The sequence below is a fragment of the Neophocaena asiaeorientalis genome, unplaced genomic scaffold, assembly GCF_003031525.2.
Source record: "Neophocaena asiaeorientalis asiaeorientalis breed wild unplaced genomic scaffold, Neophocaena_asiaeorientalis_V1.1 scaffold87, whole genome shotgun sequence".
NCBI lineage: Eukaryota > Metazoa > Chordata > Mammalia > Artiodactyla > Phocoenidae > Neophocaena > Neophocaena asiaeorientalis.
Window position 1 is genome coordinate 5,951,140 of NW_020175432.1, and position 18,325 is coordinate 5,969,464.

At 50.8% G+C, this 18,325-nt stretch overlaps 2 protein-coding genes and 1 long non-coding RNA gene across 3 annotated transcripts in view; 2 read left to right on the plus strand and 1 right to left on the minus strand.

The window, feature by feature from the left end:
- Positions 1 to 76: 76 nt before the first annotated feature.
- Positions 77 to 3,879, minus strand: DNAJB1 (DnaJ heat shock protein family (Hsp40) member B1). The gene is made up of 3 exons (XM_024767473.1): positions 3,542 to 3,879; positions 1,781 to 2,361; positions 77 to 1,478 (listed from the first exon to the last, which is right to left on the minus strand). The coding sequence occupies exons 1-3, from the start codon at positions 3,750 to 3,752 to the stop codon at positions 1,248 to 1,250; spliced, it is 1,023 nt and encodes a 340-aa protein (XP_024623241.1). The 5' UTR covers positions 3,753 to 3,879; the 3' UTR covers positions 77 to 1,247.
- Positions 2,368 to 9,639, plus strand: LOC112414814 (uncharacterized). Its single transcript, XR_003006225.1, has 3 exons — positions 2,368 to 3,039; positions 3,125 to 3,188; positions 9,560 to 9,639. It is a non-coding gene; the product is annotated as an uncharacterized LOC112414814 (long non-coding RNA).
- Positions 9,640 to 10,268: 629 nt separating this feature from the next.
- Positions 10,269 to 18,325, plus strand: part of TECR (trans-2,3-enoyl-CoA reductase) — a 28,975-nt gene continuing 20,918 nt past the window's right edge. Inside the window, exon 1 of the mRNA XM_024767474.1 lies at positions 10,269 to 10,424. Coding sequence (XP_024623242.1) covers positions 10,410 to 10,424 — 15 coding nt within the window. The 5' untranslated portion in view covers positions 10,269 to 10,409. The remainder of the gene's footprint in view (positions 10,425 to 18,325) is intronic.

Here is an 18,325-nt window from a genome sequence, read left to right on the forward strand (position 1 = left end):
CGCCTTTGCAGGGCTGCCCAGACCCCACCCCAGCCCATCAGCAGAGCCCTCAAACAGAGTCACAGGACCGCTCCCCTGAGGTTTAGCATCAGTCTTTAATGCTGTCACACTGCACACTGACAAGTCACACACTTTGGTCTTGTGCTGGCAGTGGCAACTTACAACGAATCTAAAGGTCTGAGCACCAGACTGGCCTGCGAGGAACAGACACTTGTTCCTACGTGCCGCCCCCCGCCCCCACCAGGTTCCTTCCGAGTTCCATCACGGCCCCTTACAGAGAGCAGCAGCTGCTGTGGACTGGTTTCAGTTGAGGTCACACCAACTTTACACGGAATTATAAAAACATATTTACAGACGTTCCACAGTGCTCCTGTAATCAGAAGCAGAGACCCTTTTATCAAAAGGGATTATACCTAGGGCTGTGCAAAATGCAAAAGGATCAGATCCTTTTGAGAGTCCAGAGTCCATTAAATGAAAAATTACCTGGGCCACTGGTAAATCCCAGGTGTGCCAGAAGATTGCCTTACAGAAAAGGAAAGTGAGCGCACCCAGCCTTGGAGCCAGGGGTTGAGAGGACCCCCTGCTCCGGCCAGGACCCCAGACGCTCGAGGGAGAGGCAGCTGCACAAGTTACTCGCTCACTGGAGGCCGGCTCCCTTGGTCTTGCTGGAACGAGAGAGAGGTATTGCTTGTGGGAGCCGGCCAGGCAGTTGGGCAAAAATAGTCTAGGTTCTCAATTTGAGATGGCAAGAGAAAAGACGGGATTCTTCAGGGGAAGAGTAAGACGTGGGAGACAAATACAGAATAAAACATGAACTGATTACACAACAGAAACTGAGGAGTGTACAGGACCTGGTAACCAAGAAGGCAGGTCCATACCACGTCTAACATCTGCAAGCAAAGGGACTACAGAGGGATCAAGTCCAGCTGTGGGTCTGCCTCTCCCCCTGGGCAGGGCCTGGGGGAGGAGGGTGTGGGCCCATCCCGGAGGGTGGCAGGACCCAGCGGGGCAGACTGGACTGCCTTTTCCTGCTGTCCCCACCACCTGCCACCCTATCGCTCGAAAAACCACTTAAGTCTAGTGCACGACTTTAGAAGATTGTGTAATATATTCTCTGGAAAACATTCAGCAGTACGAAAGCCCGCCCTGGGCCCTCCCACCCTCTCGCGGGTCCACAGCTGGTGGAACAGTCTGGAAATCCTTGAGCTCTGGAAAGGTCCCTGGTCAGTCCTTGGGGAACACAGTGACTATATCGGAAGAACCTGCTCAAGAACGGTTCTTGACGTCTGGGAAATCCTTTCGGGGAAGATCACTTCAAACTCAATAATAAGGTCTCCACGTTTCTCGGGCATTTTGGGGAGAGGAAGTCCTTCTCCAGGAACTTTTCGCCGCATGCCAGGCCTGATGACATCTTTGAATACAACAGGTATGGTCCTGCCGTCCAGAGTTGGGACATTCACTGTACAGCCACACAGAGCCTTGGAAAGCAAATGGACAACATTAGATAGAGAGTAGCTTCGGAAGCTCACATCCTGCCCAGAGGCTGTTTAATGTAAGGTAAGCACCATGAGGCCTTTGTAGCTAAGACCCTGCCCCCAGATCCACCCAGGTCACCAGCACAGAAGCTCTGGAAAAACAGAGCCCTGGAAAGTCTTGTTGCTACTGCACCTCCCAAGCCTGGCACACACCAAGAGCTCAGAAATATGTGTCAAGCAAATACTGAACTGTGTCAAAAAGCAGCCTTCTCCCTCCGCAGACGTTGCCCTGCCTAGTGCCTTACCTCCCGAAGGGTGATCCTGGCTGGGTAAATGACATCAGAGCCATCTCTCTTAAAGATATTGTGTGGCTTGTCCTTTAAAACAAAGACGATGTCGGCTGGAATGTTGTTGGAGGTCTGGTCTCCTTCCTTGGGGAAGGTGATTTTGGTCCCTTCTTTCCACCCCCGCTTCACTTCAATGGTCAAGATTTTGTCTTCGTTGCGAATGCTCTTTCCATCAGGGTTCAGCCGCTTATGAGAGATTTTCATTTTCTTGGTACAGCCGCTATAGATCTCTTCAAGTGATACCCTGAGGTCATGGGTGACAGGGGGATCTTGCTTCCTTCGGGTGGGCTCTTGGGCAGGGCGGGAGCGGCCGAAGTTCATGTTGGTGAAGCCACCCATGCCCATGGGGAAGCCTGAGAATGGGTCATCGATGTCCATGCCTTCCTCCCCGTTGCGCTGCCCAAAAAAGGTGTCAAAGGGATTTCGGCCACCGAAGAACTCAGCAAACATGGCGTGAGGGTCTCCATGGAATGTGTAGCTGAAAGAGGTACCGTTAGCACCACCACTGCTCCCGCCACTGGGGCCACTGCCCTTTAGGCCTGAAAAGCAAAAGCAGAAGAAATCAGATGGCTGGCTAGGAGCTTAGCTCTCCAGGAGCTTTCCTTAAGGAAAAAAGCTTAGGAGCCATTGCGGGAGGGTTTTTTTTAGCCTGTCTGGGAAGAATAACGAAGAACCCCAAGCTTTTACCTCCCACTTGCAGCGGCATAAACAGAACCCTTACTCCCCAAGGTAGGTAGTTCATTGTGGCATGACAGTAGTGAAAGGCTCAAGCTCTGAGATGGCCATATCTCTTGGGGTCACCCAGGTCCTCACACCTGAGTAACCCATCCTTCCTGCAATGTTACAAGGAGTACAAAGAATTCACTAACAGATCCGATGAAAAAAGCACAACCCAGGATCAATTTTCACTAAATGTTTACTCTTAAACACTTTAGGGCTAGAGACGTGTGGCGGAGTAGAGATGAAGGTGAAACTGTAAACGGAGACTTTCAAATTCTCACGCCCTGGCACTTACTACCACCATTCTTATATAAAAAGTCACTTATTTCTGAAGGCCAAGCCCAGAAGCCAGCCTGAGTCATCAACGAGCAACTGGACACCAAGAAAGCTTTCTTTTTCCCTGAAGAGGGCGACCCCGGGGAGGCTGGGCAGAGACAGGCCCCATTGCTCCATACACCTTGACGGCCGACTACGTGCTCGGCACGGCACGGAGCCAAGTAAGCACTTTACAGGGATTACCTCACTCCACCCTCGGAGAGCTCCGGGAGGTCGCTCGGCTTTAACTGTCACTCTCGTTTGCAGGCTCACTACACGCAGGCTGTGCCCGGCGCTCAGCCAGAGAGACCCCGCCCTGCACCTCGCCCAGGTGAGTCTAGGGCCCGCGGGGCCACAATGTCACCACTCAAGCTAGGCCTCCGAACCCTCTCCTTCAGCACCCCGGACCGATAGGGGCCGTGGGCGGAGGCGGGCGCCCAGGGAGGGGCAGTCCCAGACATACTAGAAGCTTCTGGGCGAGCAGCGCAGCCAGGGCTGCTCCTCCCATCGGGCGGCCGCCTATCCGAGAGCGGACGCCCGTGTGGCCAGAGGGCGGGGGCTGCTTGCCCCCGGGGGCCGGGGTGCCCCCCACTCCCCGGGACGCCGCAGCGTGGCCGCTGTGCCTCGGTTTCTCCGCCTGTCAAACGGCGGGGCCGCGCCCCCGGCCGCGAGCGCGCACACTACCTTCCTCCCCATAGCGGTCGAAGATCTCGCGCTTGCGCGGGTCGCTGAGCACGTCGTAGGCCTCGGCGATCTCCTTGAACTTCTCCTCGGCGCCGGGCTCCTTGTTCTTGTCCGGGTGGTAACGCAGCGCCTGGCGACGGTAGGCCCTCTTGATCTCCTCATCCGACGCACCGCGGGCCAGGCCCAGCGTCTGGTAATAGTCCTTGCCCATTGCCTGCGCGTACGGCTCGCCCCGCCCCAGCTGTAGCCGTCCCCCGGCTCCGCCGCCGCCCGCTCCCGGAGTCTATATACTCGCCCGGCGGAAGCTTCCAGAGCCCGCCAGCCCCCTCCAGAACCTTCCTCCTCGCCCCCTACGCAGTTTCGACCAATCGCCGCCGCCCAGGCTGCGACGCGCAACATCCGGGGCGGGGCCGCACCGCCAACAGCCCCGTGCGCGCGGCCACGCCCCTTCCCGCTCCGCCCTCGGCAACGCCTCCCCGTGGCGCACGCCCCCGGGAGACGGAGGCTCCGCCCATCCCCCGCGGGAACCAATAGAGATCTTGCTTTACTGCTCCTGACGACCCGGCCGGCCGCGCAGCCCGCCCCCTGCCTGGGTCAATAGGTTACGACGCGCTGCTCCCTTCGCCCCGCCCCTTCCGTAGCAGAAGCAAACGTGCCCGCTCTTATCTCACAGGGCTTGGGACTCAGTTCCTGCCAGGAGTCTCGGGGTGCGGGAGTTACCTAATCTTTCATTGCCCCAGACACCCACCCTGCTTCTGGGACTAAAATTACCCACCCGCCCTCTTCTACCGGCTGTGGGTAGAATGCACTTGGGAGCCCCGGTACTGTCCCTGTCCTCACCTATACAGTACCCTGTAAAGCGGGGTGAGCACCCGGGACCAAAGTTCATCTCCCTGGAGAGGTCTTCTCAGTCCAGCTCCTTAAGTCTTTCAGTTTACTGTATTCTCAAGAACCCCTGCCACTGAAATTTGAAATTACCCTGTTCCTTGGTTTTCATGCTAAATGTCACCCTTCTCCCAGCCTGCGACCACCACGAGGGCAGGGATTGGGTCTTGTCAGTGCTGGGTCTCTACTGGCAGAAACGTGTCTGGAACCGACGCTTCGTAAATATTCCTGGCTGTTTTTAATACACCTTCTTTTTCCCCTCCCCACTACCTTTATGATTTGGGGGAGACATGGGCGTGTCATACACCTCTCAAGACCTCTGTTTCCTCATCTGTGGGCAACATGATCCCTTTCGGCTCTGAGAGTCTGGGGTGTCTGTGGTTAAGGGCAGGGCTGACGGGGTAAGAAGGCTCAGAAAGGGGTACCACCTGAGAAGGGAAGAGGGTTGGGTAGGTGGTGGTGCCCTGTGAAGGAGAGAGTTTCCTGGAAGAACTGATTGGGAGGTCTGGGCGGTGTGACACTGGCTCTGGAGACAGACAGCCCGGTTTCATTCTTGGTTCCAGCTCTTCCTGGCTGTGTGATCTTGGGCTGGTTACTGAGCCTTCCAGGGCCTTTAGCTTCCTTATCTGTACAATGGGGGTAGTAGTTGTACCTGCCTCATAGGGCTTTGAAGTTGACGTTGATTCAACATTTGTGAAGTGCCCAGGACAGGCCTGGCCTAGAGGAAGTGCTGTCAAAGGGGTGACTAGCCATCTGGTTGAATGGTGGGCTGCTGAGCCACCCGCTTCCTGGCAAAAAGCTTCTGGTAACTACTGCCCTTGTGCAGGCTGGAACTCCTGAGAAAGATGCCATGGCCTTCCCCTGCTGTCTAGCAGGGGGATTCCAGCCATCCCTGGCCACCCCGACCCCAGGGTAACCGTGTCAGTAAGGACTCTGGACTAGGACACACACCAGCTGACCTGGGAGGATGAGTCTGGGCTGGGTGCCCAGGGGCACAGCACTGCAGGGTTCCTGAACCAATCATGGAGGGGAGAGAGTTTGAATTTTTTAAAAGCTACATAAACAGCGGGAGAGTCATCATGGGGAAAAACTCAGAGCTTGTGGATTTCCTCACACTTATAAATTTAAGAGTTAACAGATGTGGCAGCCTCCAAGGGTCTTCACATAGCCCTGAGTGGGCCAAAAACATCATGTGAAGGGTGTCCTTGTGTTTAGGGGCAACCTGAGAGCTGGGAACTCTCCCTTCCTTGAGCAAGCCTGGGTCATGTTCAGGAAGTTTTAATTGTTCAAACCACCCCCCCCAAAAAAGAAAAAAACAAAAACAAAACTCAACATCTCTTCTTATGGCTATGATTCTTTGACCTGGACACTCACTGGGCACTTTGGAATGTTATTGGAAAAGTGGCCTCTGCAGAAATCTCAGCACAGGTTTGAGCTCTCAACTCAGAGAAGAAGAGAAGATGTGATGGGTAGTTGTATACATCGACTTGGCTAGGCAGTTGTACCCAGTTATTCAATTAAACACTAAGTGCTGCTGTGAAGGTGTTTTGTATATGTGGTTAGGTTAACATCTATAATCAGTTGACTCTAAGTACAGGAGATGACCATTGGTATTGTGGGTGGACCTCATCCAATCAGTTGAAAGGCTTCAAAAGCAAACTGAGGGAATTCCCTGGCGGTACAGTGGTTAGGGTTCTGCGCTCTCACTGCCGAAGGCCTTAAAAGCAAATACTGAGGTTTCCCTGAGGATGAAGCATCAATTCCTGGCCAAGAGTTTCCAGCCTGCTGGTCTGCCCTACAGATTTCAGACTTGCCTTGCCAGCCCCCACAATCGTGTGAGCCAATGCCTGAAATAAATCTCTTAATACACAGACACACTCACAAACACATATATCCTACTGGTTCTGTTTCTTTGGTATCCAATAGAACCCTAATGTAAGAACTAAGCAGGACTTCCCTGGTGGCGCGATGGTTGAGAATCCGCCTGCCAATGCAGGGGACACAGGTTCGATCCCTGGTCCAGGAAGCTCCCACATGCCGCGGAGCAACTACTACTACTGAGCCTGTGCTCTTAGAGCCCATGAGCCACAACTACTGAAGCCTGCATGCCCTAGAGCCTGCGCGCCGCAACAAGAGAAGCCACCGCAATGAGAAGCCCGCGCACCGCAACAAAAAGCAGCCCCCACTCACTGCAACCAGAGAAAGCCCGCGCGCAGCAACGAAGACTCAACACAGCCAAACATAAATTAAAAAATAAAAAAAACTAAGCAGGTGAGTCTGGAGTTGGTCAGCCTCCGTTGAAATCCTGGACCCACTATTTACTTATTTACTGCCTGTGTGATCTTGCACAACTTGCTCTACCTCTCGAATTGCTAGGTATGTCCTCCAGAAAATGGGATAAGGGTAGATCTTACCTCCCAGGATTGCTATGTGGATGAATTTGAGAGGGGCCAGGAAATGAACATCATAATAATAGCTAACACTGACATGGTCCTACTCTGTGTCAAGCCGGTTCCAAGCACTTGATCTGTATTAACTCATTTAATCCTGACAATAATCTTATGAGCTTGGACTATCATTACCTCTGTTTTACCGGTAGGGAAACTGAGGCTCTGAGAGGTCATGTGACTTGCCTGAGGTCACCCAGTGAATAAAATGCTGAGGTGTAAAGTGTGTAGCATACTGAGTATTTGTGGTAAGCACTCAGCTTATGTTAAGCTGTGATTCAGATGATGATAAAGACTTAATTTTTTTAAAAAAAGCATCGCCATTTTTTTCAACTCTTCTCTTCATGAAAAAGAACTTCAAAAGCATTACAGCCATACAAGCTAACAACCTTCCCCTGGTGGAATACCCATGTGAAATAAAAACCTATGTTCCCATAAAAACCCATGAGCAAATGGTTATCAAGGCTTTATCTGTCATTACCAACAGCCATTAAAACCTAAATATCCTTCAGTGGGTGAATGAATAAACTGTGATCTGGCAACATGATGGAATACTATTCAGCCATAAAAAAAGACTGAGCTACTGACACAGGAAACAATGCAGAGGAACCTCAAATGCATTATGTTAATGAAAGAAGCCAGATTCAAAAGTCTATTTACTGTGTGATTCCATTTTAAAGGACCTCTGGAAAAGGCAAGAGTATTGATGCAGAAATTGGATCAGTGGTTGCCAGGGGATGGGATCTGCTGCAAAGGGATACAGGGGAATGTGGGGGGATGATGGAAATGTTCTGTATCTTGACTGTGGTGGTGGTTACATGTCTGTATTTATTTAGAACTGTACACTAAAAAAGGTGAATTTTACTGTATGTAAATTATACGTCAATCAAAAGAAAATAAATCCCATGGACTTAAAAATTAAAAAGGCAGACAAGATGGAACTTGGGAAACCTCTCTCTGGGGCTCCTGACACAGTGGAAAGTTGCTAACCAGCCCTGGCTTGTCTGCTATAGGCTTTACCTTCCCTCACACAGCTCTGAATCAGCTTGATCACACACCCAAAAACAAGCCAAGCCAGGTTCCTGGAAGAATCAAGATCCTATCTTACTTGCATGTGGGAAATAGAATTTCCCCTTTGGAAACTGCTCTAAGGGACTTATCACATTTGGCTCAGCAAATACCAAATGTATTTACTCGTCACCATTATGAATCAGCCACTGTGCTGGACGATCTAGCTGTCCCTACATAGTCAGAGCCGTGGTACAGTGTCATGAATGGCTTGAACAAAGTGGCCAGTCTTCATTCTGAGGGTGGATTTGGTTTCTGCTGGCAGACTGATTACTGGAAGGCAGGTGAGGCCAACAAGGGGTCCTCACACCTGTAATACCCATCAAAAACAAAGGACTTCTTTGCAGGCTGGATCACGCCTTTCTATGCATTTCTTGTAGGTGAGGAGAGGGACGGAAATTATTTTTATGCCTCGGCTGGCACACAGCGTAGTAGGTTCACAAAATTATTTGGTGCCTGTTGAGTGAGTTCAGGGCTCAGGGAAGCAGTCTCGAAGGGGAAATTCCAGAATGTTCTGAGTCTGTAGGAATGTGTGTGGAATCTCCAAAAATGACATCTATTTGGACACCAGGTGCCTTGCCTAGCTGGAACCCAGTGATAGGGAAGACATGCTTACTCAGACCACATTGGAGAAGCTGGAAATTGGCAAAACTGGCAAAGTAGCAAAACATGGCTGGGTTTTAGGGGTTCAACCCTGCCCCCTCAGCATCTCAGAAGTAGACACCTCAAGTAACTCAACTTCGTACGATTTAAACTTGTGGCCTCTGAGCGAGTAGTCCCCCATCCCCCTCCATGAGGCCAGGGAATGAGGCCTGTCAGTACATAAAGGATCTCAAGATACTGTGAGCCCCACAACTGCTAACAGGAAGAGATCTGTCCAAGAGAACGTACAAGTATAAAACACTATGTTTTCATCTGTTTTGCCCAGATAGGCCCGATGAAAAAGGTAATGAATTTCTGAAGACCACAGCCTTAGCTTCCTTTACTTGGAGACAGGGGTCCCCATAAGCTGTAGCTTCAGAAGTCTCTAGAGCCTAACCAGGATGACTAAGTGCTGAGCATTGACTCACCTTCTTCCTGCCCTGCTCTCCTGTGAATCACAGATCTATCTTTGAGGACTTCTCACCATGTCCCTGATGCCAGGCCTCTGAATTCTGAAGGGTTCAACAGTTGATGAAGGCTCAGGGGCAGGGTCTGGAATCAGGAGAAAGTAGATAAGGTGAGGGAGTGTGCCAGGTCCTGTCTTAAGTGTGCATGAGTGTGTGTGTGTGTGTGTGTGGTGGAAACCAGCCTCCCAGCCTGCTCATGACCATCAATGGAGCAAAGGCATGGCATGACCCCAAACCAGCACTGTCCAGTAGAGCTAGTGTGAGAGGCACAACCACCAGCCACATGCAAGCTGTGTTTGATTTTAAATGTTCCAACAGGCACATTAAAGAAGTAAAAAGAAACAGGGGAATTTAATTTTAATAATGTATTTTAATCCAATATATCCAAAATAATATAATTTCAACGTGTAATCAACATAAAAGGTGATTAATGAGGTTTTTTTTTTTTTTTTTTACATTTTCCTTTTCGTACTAAGTCTTTGAAATCGGTTTGTGTTTTATGTTTACAGCACATCTCAGTTTTGACTAGCCACATTTCAAGGGCTCACTAGACACATGTGGCCGGCGGTGACCATACTGGACCGTGCAGGTAGAGACAAATGTGGCTTCCGTGCCCTTCGAGTCGAGCAAGGTGGGGCGGGGGCTTGCATTGAAAAGGGAGTGAAGACAGCCCCAGAATGGTTACAGGTTGGGGGCGGTTCCAGAAGGCTTTTCACCACCCATTTCCCCTTTCCTTTCCTCCCATTCATGACAGATACGGGTCCCCTAGCCAAAAAGGCCTCTCCATCCAGGTGCCCCAGCCCATGCCTCCAACCCCCATCCCTCTCCCGTTGTTCCCCGGTATCCTCCGGGGGCCGCCCACCTCGGAATTCATCCAGTCGAGCTGCCCACCACGTGAACGCTGCCTTCTACGTCACTCAACTGCTAGCTCCCTCCCCCCCCGCCTTGCAGTAACCTTCGCTTCCCTTGGTTTCCACAGCGACGCCACCAAGGGGCGGGGCGGGGGGGGGCTCGCGGCGCCGAGGCCCCCTTTGATTGGTGGGTAGCCAAGCCCCTTCTTTCTACCGACTCCCCTCCCTCATGCCCGCGCTCCGCCCCCTCGGTGGGTCTTGCAAGCTGATTGGCTAGCCCCGTGGCGAGAGCGGCTATTTCTCGTTCAGACCTGCCCTGCTGGGAGAGGGCGAAGTGGGCGCCCCGTGCGCTGATTGGCTGGAGGGGCGCGCGCGGCAGGGAGGAGCGGGGCGGACGCGGAGCCGCGGTTAGTCTCGCGGGGAGGTCGTGAGCGTGTGAGGTATCCCTTGCAGTGTTGCGCGCAGGTAGCTGCAGCAGCAGGAGCAGTAGCCGCCGTGTGAGGGAGCCATGAAGCACTCTGAGGTAAGAAACGAAGAAACGGGGGCCGAGCGACCGCCGCAGACCCATTTTTTTCTTCGTGAGACAACGGGAACCCCCCCCTTTCTCGCCCTGTGCCGAGCCTGAAGGCGCAGGCGCAGTAGGCGCGCGTTGTGCCCCGGGGCCACTCGTAAATCGCAGTGCGCATATGCGGGGGAGGTACTTCTAATTCTGCAACCCAGGCTGTTTTGGGGTTGCCTTTTCTTGGGGTCTCTGCAGGACCTGGGCAGCTTACAGGTTCCTTGTAGCTCCCCCTGCGGGATGAGTTGCAGACTTTGGCAGGCAGGGGAGGAGCGAGGGTGTGAAACCCTTGCTTCCACTCTGAGGGTGTCTTGCACAAACCTTGCACCCTGCCTTTGCTTCGGGCTTTGGAAGGGGCTTTGCAATCAGCCCAGAGAGGCTTGATCTTTGGATCCCTTCCTCGCCCGGGACGTCTCCCTGAGCGGCTTAGGCGGTGAAGGTGTAGCTCCAGTGCTGGCTCCCGCCGACGAGCAAAGCTGATCTTTGTTTTCTGTTAATATAAGAGATCATCTCAGTCAACCCCAGCGTGTCACCGAGGAGAAATCTCACACCCATAACCAGTCTTGAAGTCTAGGTCTTCTGACTCCTAACTCGGGCCTCTTTCCCTTAAGACGAAGTGTTCTGATGCACTTACCGACCTAGCTGATAATATAATGTTAATAATTTAATTAATTATTGCTGCCTTATAAGTAATATTAAATAATAAACTAATTTATTATTAAATTAATAAGGATAATTTGAAGAGTGCTTACTTTTGTGCTCGTGAGATTCTGTTACCTTGTTTTCTTATCTTCACACCCCTGTGAGGTAGGAGACTATTAATTATTCTTGTTTTTGTAGATGGAGAAACAGTCTCAGAGATGTCAGATGACTTGCTCAAAGGTTCTGAGCTAGTAATGCAGAACAGAGAGAGAAACTCAGGACTCCAGAGTCTCAGTTGCTAACCACTATGCCATACTGGTCCCCAAATGAAAATGAGCAGGTTGAGAGGTTTCTTGGTTTTTTTTTTTTCCCTTCCCCAATTAAAACAATTGTGGTAAAATACACATAAAATTTACCTTAACCATTTTTTTTTTTTTTTTTTTTTTTTGGCGGTACGTGGGCCTCTCACTGCTGTGGCCTCTCCCGTTGCGGAGCACAGGCTTCGGACGCGCAGGCTCAGCGGCCATGGCTCACGGGCCCAGCCGCTCCGCGGCATGTGGGATCTTCCCGGACCGGGGCACGAACCCGTGTCTCCTGCATCGGCAGGCGGACTCTCAACCACTGCGCCACCAGGGAAGCCCTACCTTAACCATTTTTAAAAGCACAGTTCAGTGGCATTAAGTACGTTCACATTGTTGTGCAGCCATCACCACCATCCATCTCCAGAACTCTGTTCTTTTCATCTTGCATAACCGAAACTCTGTACTCGTTAAACACTAACCCCCCTTCTCTTCTCTGCCCAGCCTCTGGCAACTGTCTACTTTCTGCCTCTGTGAATTTGATCATGTTAGGTGGCTCATGTAAGTACAAGGAGAGATTTCTTGTTTTTATTCACCAGTGGAATATCACTGTTTCTGCCCACCCCCTTTACTACTACTACTATTATTATTACTTTTGGCGGTAATTTACCCAGAATATTTTGAAACCTTTAACCCAGAAGTCCTTAGTCATTTTTGACATGGCTCAGAAATGAGGAGGTAGGATTCAATAATCTCATGCTTCATTCAACTTTATGATTATAGATTGAAGTTCTTCTAATAAAGTTCTCCTAATACACTTTTCCCTCTCGAAACCTCTGTGCAACCCTGGAGAAAGAGGCACATTCACTTTGAAAGATGCAGGATGGAAGATACGTGTGGTCTCTTACAAAATGGAGTTAGTTTTGCTAGTTGGCAGGCAGATAAAGTAGGCCCCAGAGGACCCTTGGGGTGGGCACTTTTGTTCCGGGAAGCTGGGCACAGCCTGAGGCCCATGGCTTGGACTGGAGGACATGCTCTACTTTACTCAAACCCTTTCCCTCCCAGAAGGAGGGAGGGGCTTCAAACCCACTGTTTAAAATGACCTTGGAGAAAGAAAAGAAAATTGTTAATTTGCTGTGTTCTCTGTTACCATTCTCTGCTAACATTTGCCCAGTAAGCACTGAGGTCATAGCTACAGAGTTTCCGTACAGGAGGAGCAGTTGTCTCCCAGCCCAGTTTGCACAGCGTGCCAATCAGCTTTTTTTGTTTTTTTAAATTATTATTGGGGTATAGTTGTTTTACAATGTTGTGTTAAGGCCGATCAGCGCTGGATGTTTGTTGCAGACTAATAAAAATGGCAGAGATTCTTTCCCTCACATTTAACAGTTTGAGAAAAGGTGTCAATTATCCATAGCAAAGAATGTATTTCTGTTGGGGACTAAGTCCATCCTTCCACCCCCAAGCGACCCCCTATCCACTGAGTGATTAACACCCACCAGAAAGACCTTTTTGACTCTGAGAGAGACCTTGGAGACTATGACGTGTAATTTACAAGCGATAGAGATGGTGCTCAGAAAGGTGCAGGACTTGCTCAGTGACACAGTGAGTTAGTGAGGGTTGATATCTGATGTTTTTGGCAGGTAGGGTTCCAGCTGGCAGGGAGATTTGCTGCTGCTGTGATGACAGTTTGCTGACACTGCCATTCTCCCTTCTATGGTCTTGAGAGGATGATGTGTCCCTTCAGTGGCCTAATTGAGACAAAGCAGGTAGGACAGGTGACTCTCGGGCTTTGGCTGAAGCAGTTCCTCGGAAGGCAGAGCAGGCCTTGGGATTGTCTTGGGATCAGAGCAACGTCGATAAGGGAACTGCTTATCTGAGGCTATAGGATTTTTTTTTTTTTTTAATTTTGTTTTGCCATTGCAGATGAGAGGTCAAAGTAATGATCCCAGTAGCAGCTCAAAAATAGTTGCTATATCTTGTGAGTCTGTTAATTCCTGGAATGATCAGTCCCTCTCAGCCTTCTTGGGCCCAGGTCGCTGCCCATTTCCCACAGCTGGGTTCCCGGAGGCAAGGCAGCCTCATCCTCGCGGGGTCCTCACTGCCCCATTTAGGATCTTCCACCCCCTCCCCCCAAAAAAAGGGTAGCTCTATTGGTTCTCATCTTGTGAATAATCCTCGACCAATACGGTTCTTGCTTCAGTTTTCTCCACAGGAGTAAGTATGCGAAAGTTCTGGAAGCAAGAGTTCTGGTCAAGAGGCAATTGTTTAGAGCCGGAAAACTGGGTGGAAGGTGAAAATTAAGGAGAACGTAGACTCCTGTGTAATGGTGCCATAGGTGCATGGGCTTCGGACAGGCCTGGCTCTGCCACTCACTAAATAATTGTGACCCAGCGCAGGTTACTTAATCTCTCTGAGCTCCTTGGAGCAAAATCTGTTTAATTGTGACAGCAAAGGCCAGCAATAAAGAACATTATGAAATTGCTGGAAATATATCCTCAAGGGGTATGCATAAAAGGAGAGGTGCTACATGTAGCTCTGGTTCATTTATTTTAACTGTGTGCACGATTCCATTATATGAAAAACAATCTAGTTTGATTTCCTGGTCCTTTAATAAATCTCCGAACATCCTGTAGAGTGGAAAAACAAATAGCAGAAGATTTTATAAATTTAAAAAACATGCCAAATGAGACTTATGTGTGTTGTTTATGGACGTATACCTAATTAAAGGATAAATTGTAATATGAGATGAGAAATGTATGGGAATTACACAGTAGTTAGAGGAACCGTTGCTTGGGTAGAGATGGAGGGGGAGGAAAAGGCATAGGGAAGGTTTCAGCTATTTTTTTTTTTAAGGGAATCTGATGTAAATAGAGTAAAATATAAATATCTGTTTAACCTGGGAGGTGGCATCCTAAGTGTCTGTTGTTTCCTGTACTTTTTTCTTCTGAATTCTTGTGTCCTTCTGAAGTAAAAGGTGAGGGATAATTTGGGTTCTTTTGGCCATCAAGCGCTGTTTTAATATGCTGGTCTCTGACTTTTGCACTTAAATTTGGTGCCTGTTTGCAGGAAAGTGTTGTGCTCTGAGATGGGGCTTGTTTGATCTCTCACTCACAGCTTTCTGCAGGCTGCATCCAGCAGGCCTTCAGAAAACGCTTTTGGGATTGATTTTGCGTTTGCAGGCAGGATGGGAACCCAGTTATGATCCCCCTCTTTCTTCTGGGTTACTTTTTGTGGCTGGATAATAATATCAGCGACAGGGCGCACTTCTCATGTCCTTCCAAAAACCCTGAGAGATGGGTACTCCTTGTCTCTTCGTTTTGTGGGTAAAGAACCAGAGGCTCAGAATGGTGAAGGAACTTGTCCAAGATTACAGCATAGTGGAGACAGGATCCAGACCCAGGTCTGTCTGATTCCTCATCCGTAGAAGAGCCAGAGCCGCGGCATTGTTGGTGATGCTGGCAGTGCTGGTAATAACAGCGACCAGAGTTTATTGAGTCCTGTGGAACACCTGATCCGGTGGGCACCAGTGTTAACTTCTACTTTACAGGTAAGGAAACTGAGGCTCAGAGAAGTCGGTTAAGTTGCTCAAGGTCACAGAGCCAGGAAGCAGTGGAGCTGGGCCTTGGCCTCCGGTTTGCCTGACTCCATTGGCGGGGCCTGGGTGGAGGAGGTGGGCGGGAGAAGCTGAGTGCTGGGTGTGGCTGGGCGGGTGCAGGGCAGGGCAGCTGTTAGAGCCCACTGGTGGGGCACTGGGGTGCGGACGGGGAACCCTGAGCCTAGCGGAGCCTCTTGAATAACTGGTTCCTGAGGAGTGAAAAAGGTGGAGGGTTGACAGCCCTGCCTGGCGGGGTGGGGACTGTGCTCCCCAAAGACTACCTGTCTTGTTAACGCAGTTGAGTTTGTTTGGGAAACCCTGTACTTTCACTGACAGTCTTGGCTGGATGAGGATGAGAAGAGCCCGAGACCTTGGGCTGGTTGGTCAAGTTCAGGTGAGGTCTTAACGCCCTCTTGCTCATCTCGACGGTGGCAGCTGAGGCTGTTTTAATAACCTGGGCACAGCCAGAGCATCACGATGGAAGCCACCACTGATACAGTGCTCACTCTAAGTGCTTTTCATCAATTAACTCATGTACCCCTCACAGTAAACGTATGAAGTTGGTACTATTCTTATCCCTATTTTTAAAAAAATTTTAAATTTATTTTTGGCTGCATTGGGTCTTCGTTGCTGCGCGCGGGCTTTCTCTAGTTGCGGCGAGCGGGGGCTGCTCTTCGTTTCGGCGCGCAGGCTTCTCATTGCGGTGGCTTCTCTTGTTGCGGGGCACGGGCTCTAGGCACGCGGGCTCAGTAGTCGTGGCTCGCAGGCTCTAGAGCGCAGGCTTCGGTAGTTGTGGCGCACAGGCTTAGTTGCTCCCTGGCATGTGGGATCTTCCCAGACCAGGGATCGAACCGGTGTCCCCTGCATTGGCAGGCGGATTCTTAACCACTGCACCACCAGGGAAAGTCCTCTTATCCCTATTTGACAGATGGGGAAACCAGGGCCCAGAGGAGCGAAGAGATGTACCCCAGGTCACACAGCTAGTGAGCGGCAGAGCCTGGGTTCTACTAGATTCAAAGTGGGCTTCACTGTGGGTTGGCCCAGGCATTCATGCCCTGAGGAAGGAATGATGTGTGGCCGAGTGGCCGTGGCCTTTGCAAGCCACTGGGTCTGCTCTCGGGACAGTTTCTTAACTGTCTCGGGACAGTTCAGTTTTCTCATCCATGAAGCCAGGATAAAGACACCTGTCTCGGAGGGCCACTGAGGAGAGTGAAGTGCCCATCACACTTCCTGGCCCATAGTCAAGGTATAAATCATTAGGCGGATAAGGATAAATGGTTAGGTGGATAAATTCAGATCTGCATCAGTGATGCCACCTGAAATGCTTTCTGCATGTGTCCTTTTTTTTTTTTAATTTTTAAAATTAATTTATTTTATTTTTGGCTGCGTTGGGTCTTCATTGCTGCGTGCGGGCTTCCTCTAATTGGGGCTACTCTTTGTTGCGGTGCGTGGGCTTCTCATTGTGGTGGCTTCTCTTGTTGCAGAACACGGGCTCTAGGCGCATGGGCTTCGGTAGTTGTGGAGCACAGGCTCAGTAGTTGTAGCTCGCGGGCTCTAGAGCATAGGCTCAGTAGTTGTGGTGCATGGGCTTATTTGCTCCGCGGCATGTGGGATCTTCTTGGACCAGGGCTCAAACCCGTGTCCTGTGCATTGGCAGGTGGATTCTTAACCCCTGAGCCACCAGGGAAGCCCTGCATGTGGCCTGTTTTGAACGCATCATGACTTGTCAGTGAACAAGGCCCATGGAGATGGATTCTTGCTAAACAGTATGCCCAGAAGATGGAGGAAGAAGCCCAGATGCCAAAGATCCTTTCTGATATAACATCACATACACTAAAGTCACATTTTGGGATGATCTGCTCCGTCCTCCTCTATGGGATGACCCTCAGTGAGGTCAAAGCCCAGTCAGAACCTTTTTCTTTTTTGTATTTTGGCTGTGCTGTGCAGCACGTGGGATGGTTCCTCAACCAGAGATTGAACCCGGGCCTCCGCAGTGAGAGTGCCGAATCCTAATCGCTAGGCCACCAGGGAACTCCCCAGAACCCACTTTTTAACTTTTGTGACAAAGAACCATTCCAAGAGGCAGGTGCTCACAGTGGGCCTGGTCTTCTGATGCCTGTCACAGCCTTCGTACTCACAAGTGCACCACTTCTGTTCTTGCCCCTCCTGGCTGTGTTCCCCACCCAGCAGCAGCCAGAGGGGTCTCTCCCTTGTAGCGGGGAGGATCTTAGCGCTCCCCGCCTGAAAACACTCCCCTCAGAGTCTTCTGGTCCTCCTCTACCCCCTGCTCTGCTCACTCATTGCTGTACTGCTTTTGTCTCAAACATCTACATCCACATCCCTGCCCTGTGCATAGGCTCTTCCCTCAGCCAGAAATGATCTTCCCTCTGTTTTTTCCCATGCCTGCTCCCTTCTTGTTTTTTTGTCTTTAAAAAAAAATATATTTATTTATTTATTATTTTTGGCTGCACTGGGTCTTATTTGTGGCACGTGGGATCTTTCATTGCAGTGCGCGGGCTCTTCATTGCAGTGAGAGCGCTTCTCTCTAGTTGTGGCACATGGGCTCCAGAGTGTGCGGGCTCAGTAGTTGCGGCGTGTGGGCTTAGTTGTCCCGTGGCATGCGGGATCTTAGTTCCCTGACCAAGGATCGAACCCGCGCCCCCTGCATTGGAAGGCGGATTCTCAACCGCTGGACCACAAGGGACGTCCCTGCTCCCTTCTTGTTATTGAGAGCCCAGCTTCAGCGTCTTTCAGAGAGGCCTTCCCTGACCATCCTGTCTGGAGTGTGACCCCTGCACTCTATTCCTCTCCTCTGGCCCTCCTTGGGCTGTGGTTGTGTTTTCATTTGGGAACTTGATAGTCTTTCTACCCCGACAGATTCGGAGCTCCCTGAGGGCAGGGGCTCTTGGTGTCTTGTTCCTGCAGCTTCCGAATGGGTAGATGAATGCGTCTTCTCTCTGCGGTCAGGCTCACAGGGGGTAGTAGAAGGGTGAGTGGGGGCCTGCTGCAGGCACCTGGGTGAGTCCAGTGTTGCATGTGTTGGGCTCAGGTGGCCCCATGCGACCTGTCCTTAGTGGTCCCAACCTAGGGAAGTTGGCTTTACGGGGTGGTCGTAAGCCCTGGGTCCACCCTGGCCACAAGTGTCTTGTTCCCTGTTGTCCCCCTCCTTCTGGAACCTGGGCATGCTGAGATGGGAGCTTCCAAGACTGCACGTGGGCCTGCCCGTCATTGTTGCACAGGTCGCTAGCAGGTTCTGCTGGTCTGGACACTCTTCCGTGGTGGACTCTGCTCACCTGTTTTCCGGTCCATCGTCTATTTATTAGTTCATT

What these genes read in the sequence shown, in the direction of transcription:
- DNAJB1 (XM_024767473.1), bottom strand. Translation starts at nt 3,752, where the DNA reads ATGGGCAAGGACTATTACCAGACGCTGGGCCTGGCCCGCGGTGCGTCG. An exon ending in CGACCGCTATGGGGAGGAAG is followed by an intron (nt 2,362 to 3,541) that starts GTAGTGTGCGCG and finishes TTTGCTTTTCAG; the next exon opens with GCCTAAAGGGCAGTGGCCCC. An exon ending in CCAGGATCACCCTTCGGGAG is followed by an intron (nt 1,479 to 1,780) that starts GTAAGGCACTAG and finishes TTGCTTTCCAAG; the next exon opens with GCTCTGTGTGGCTGTACAGT.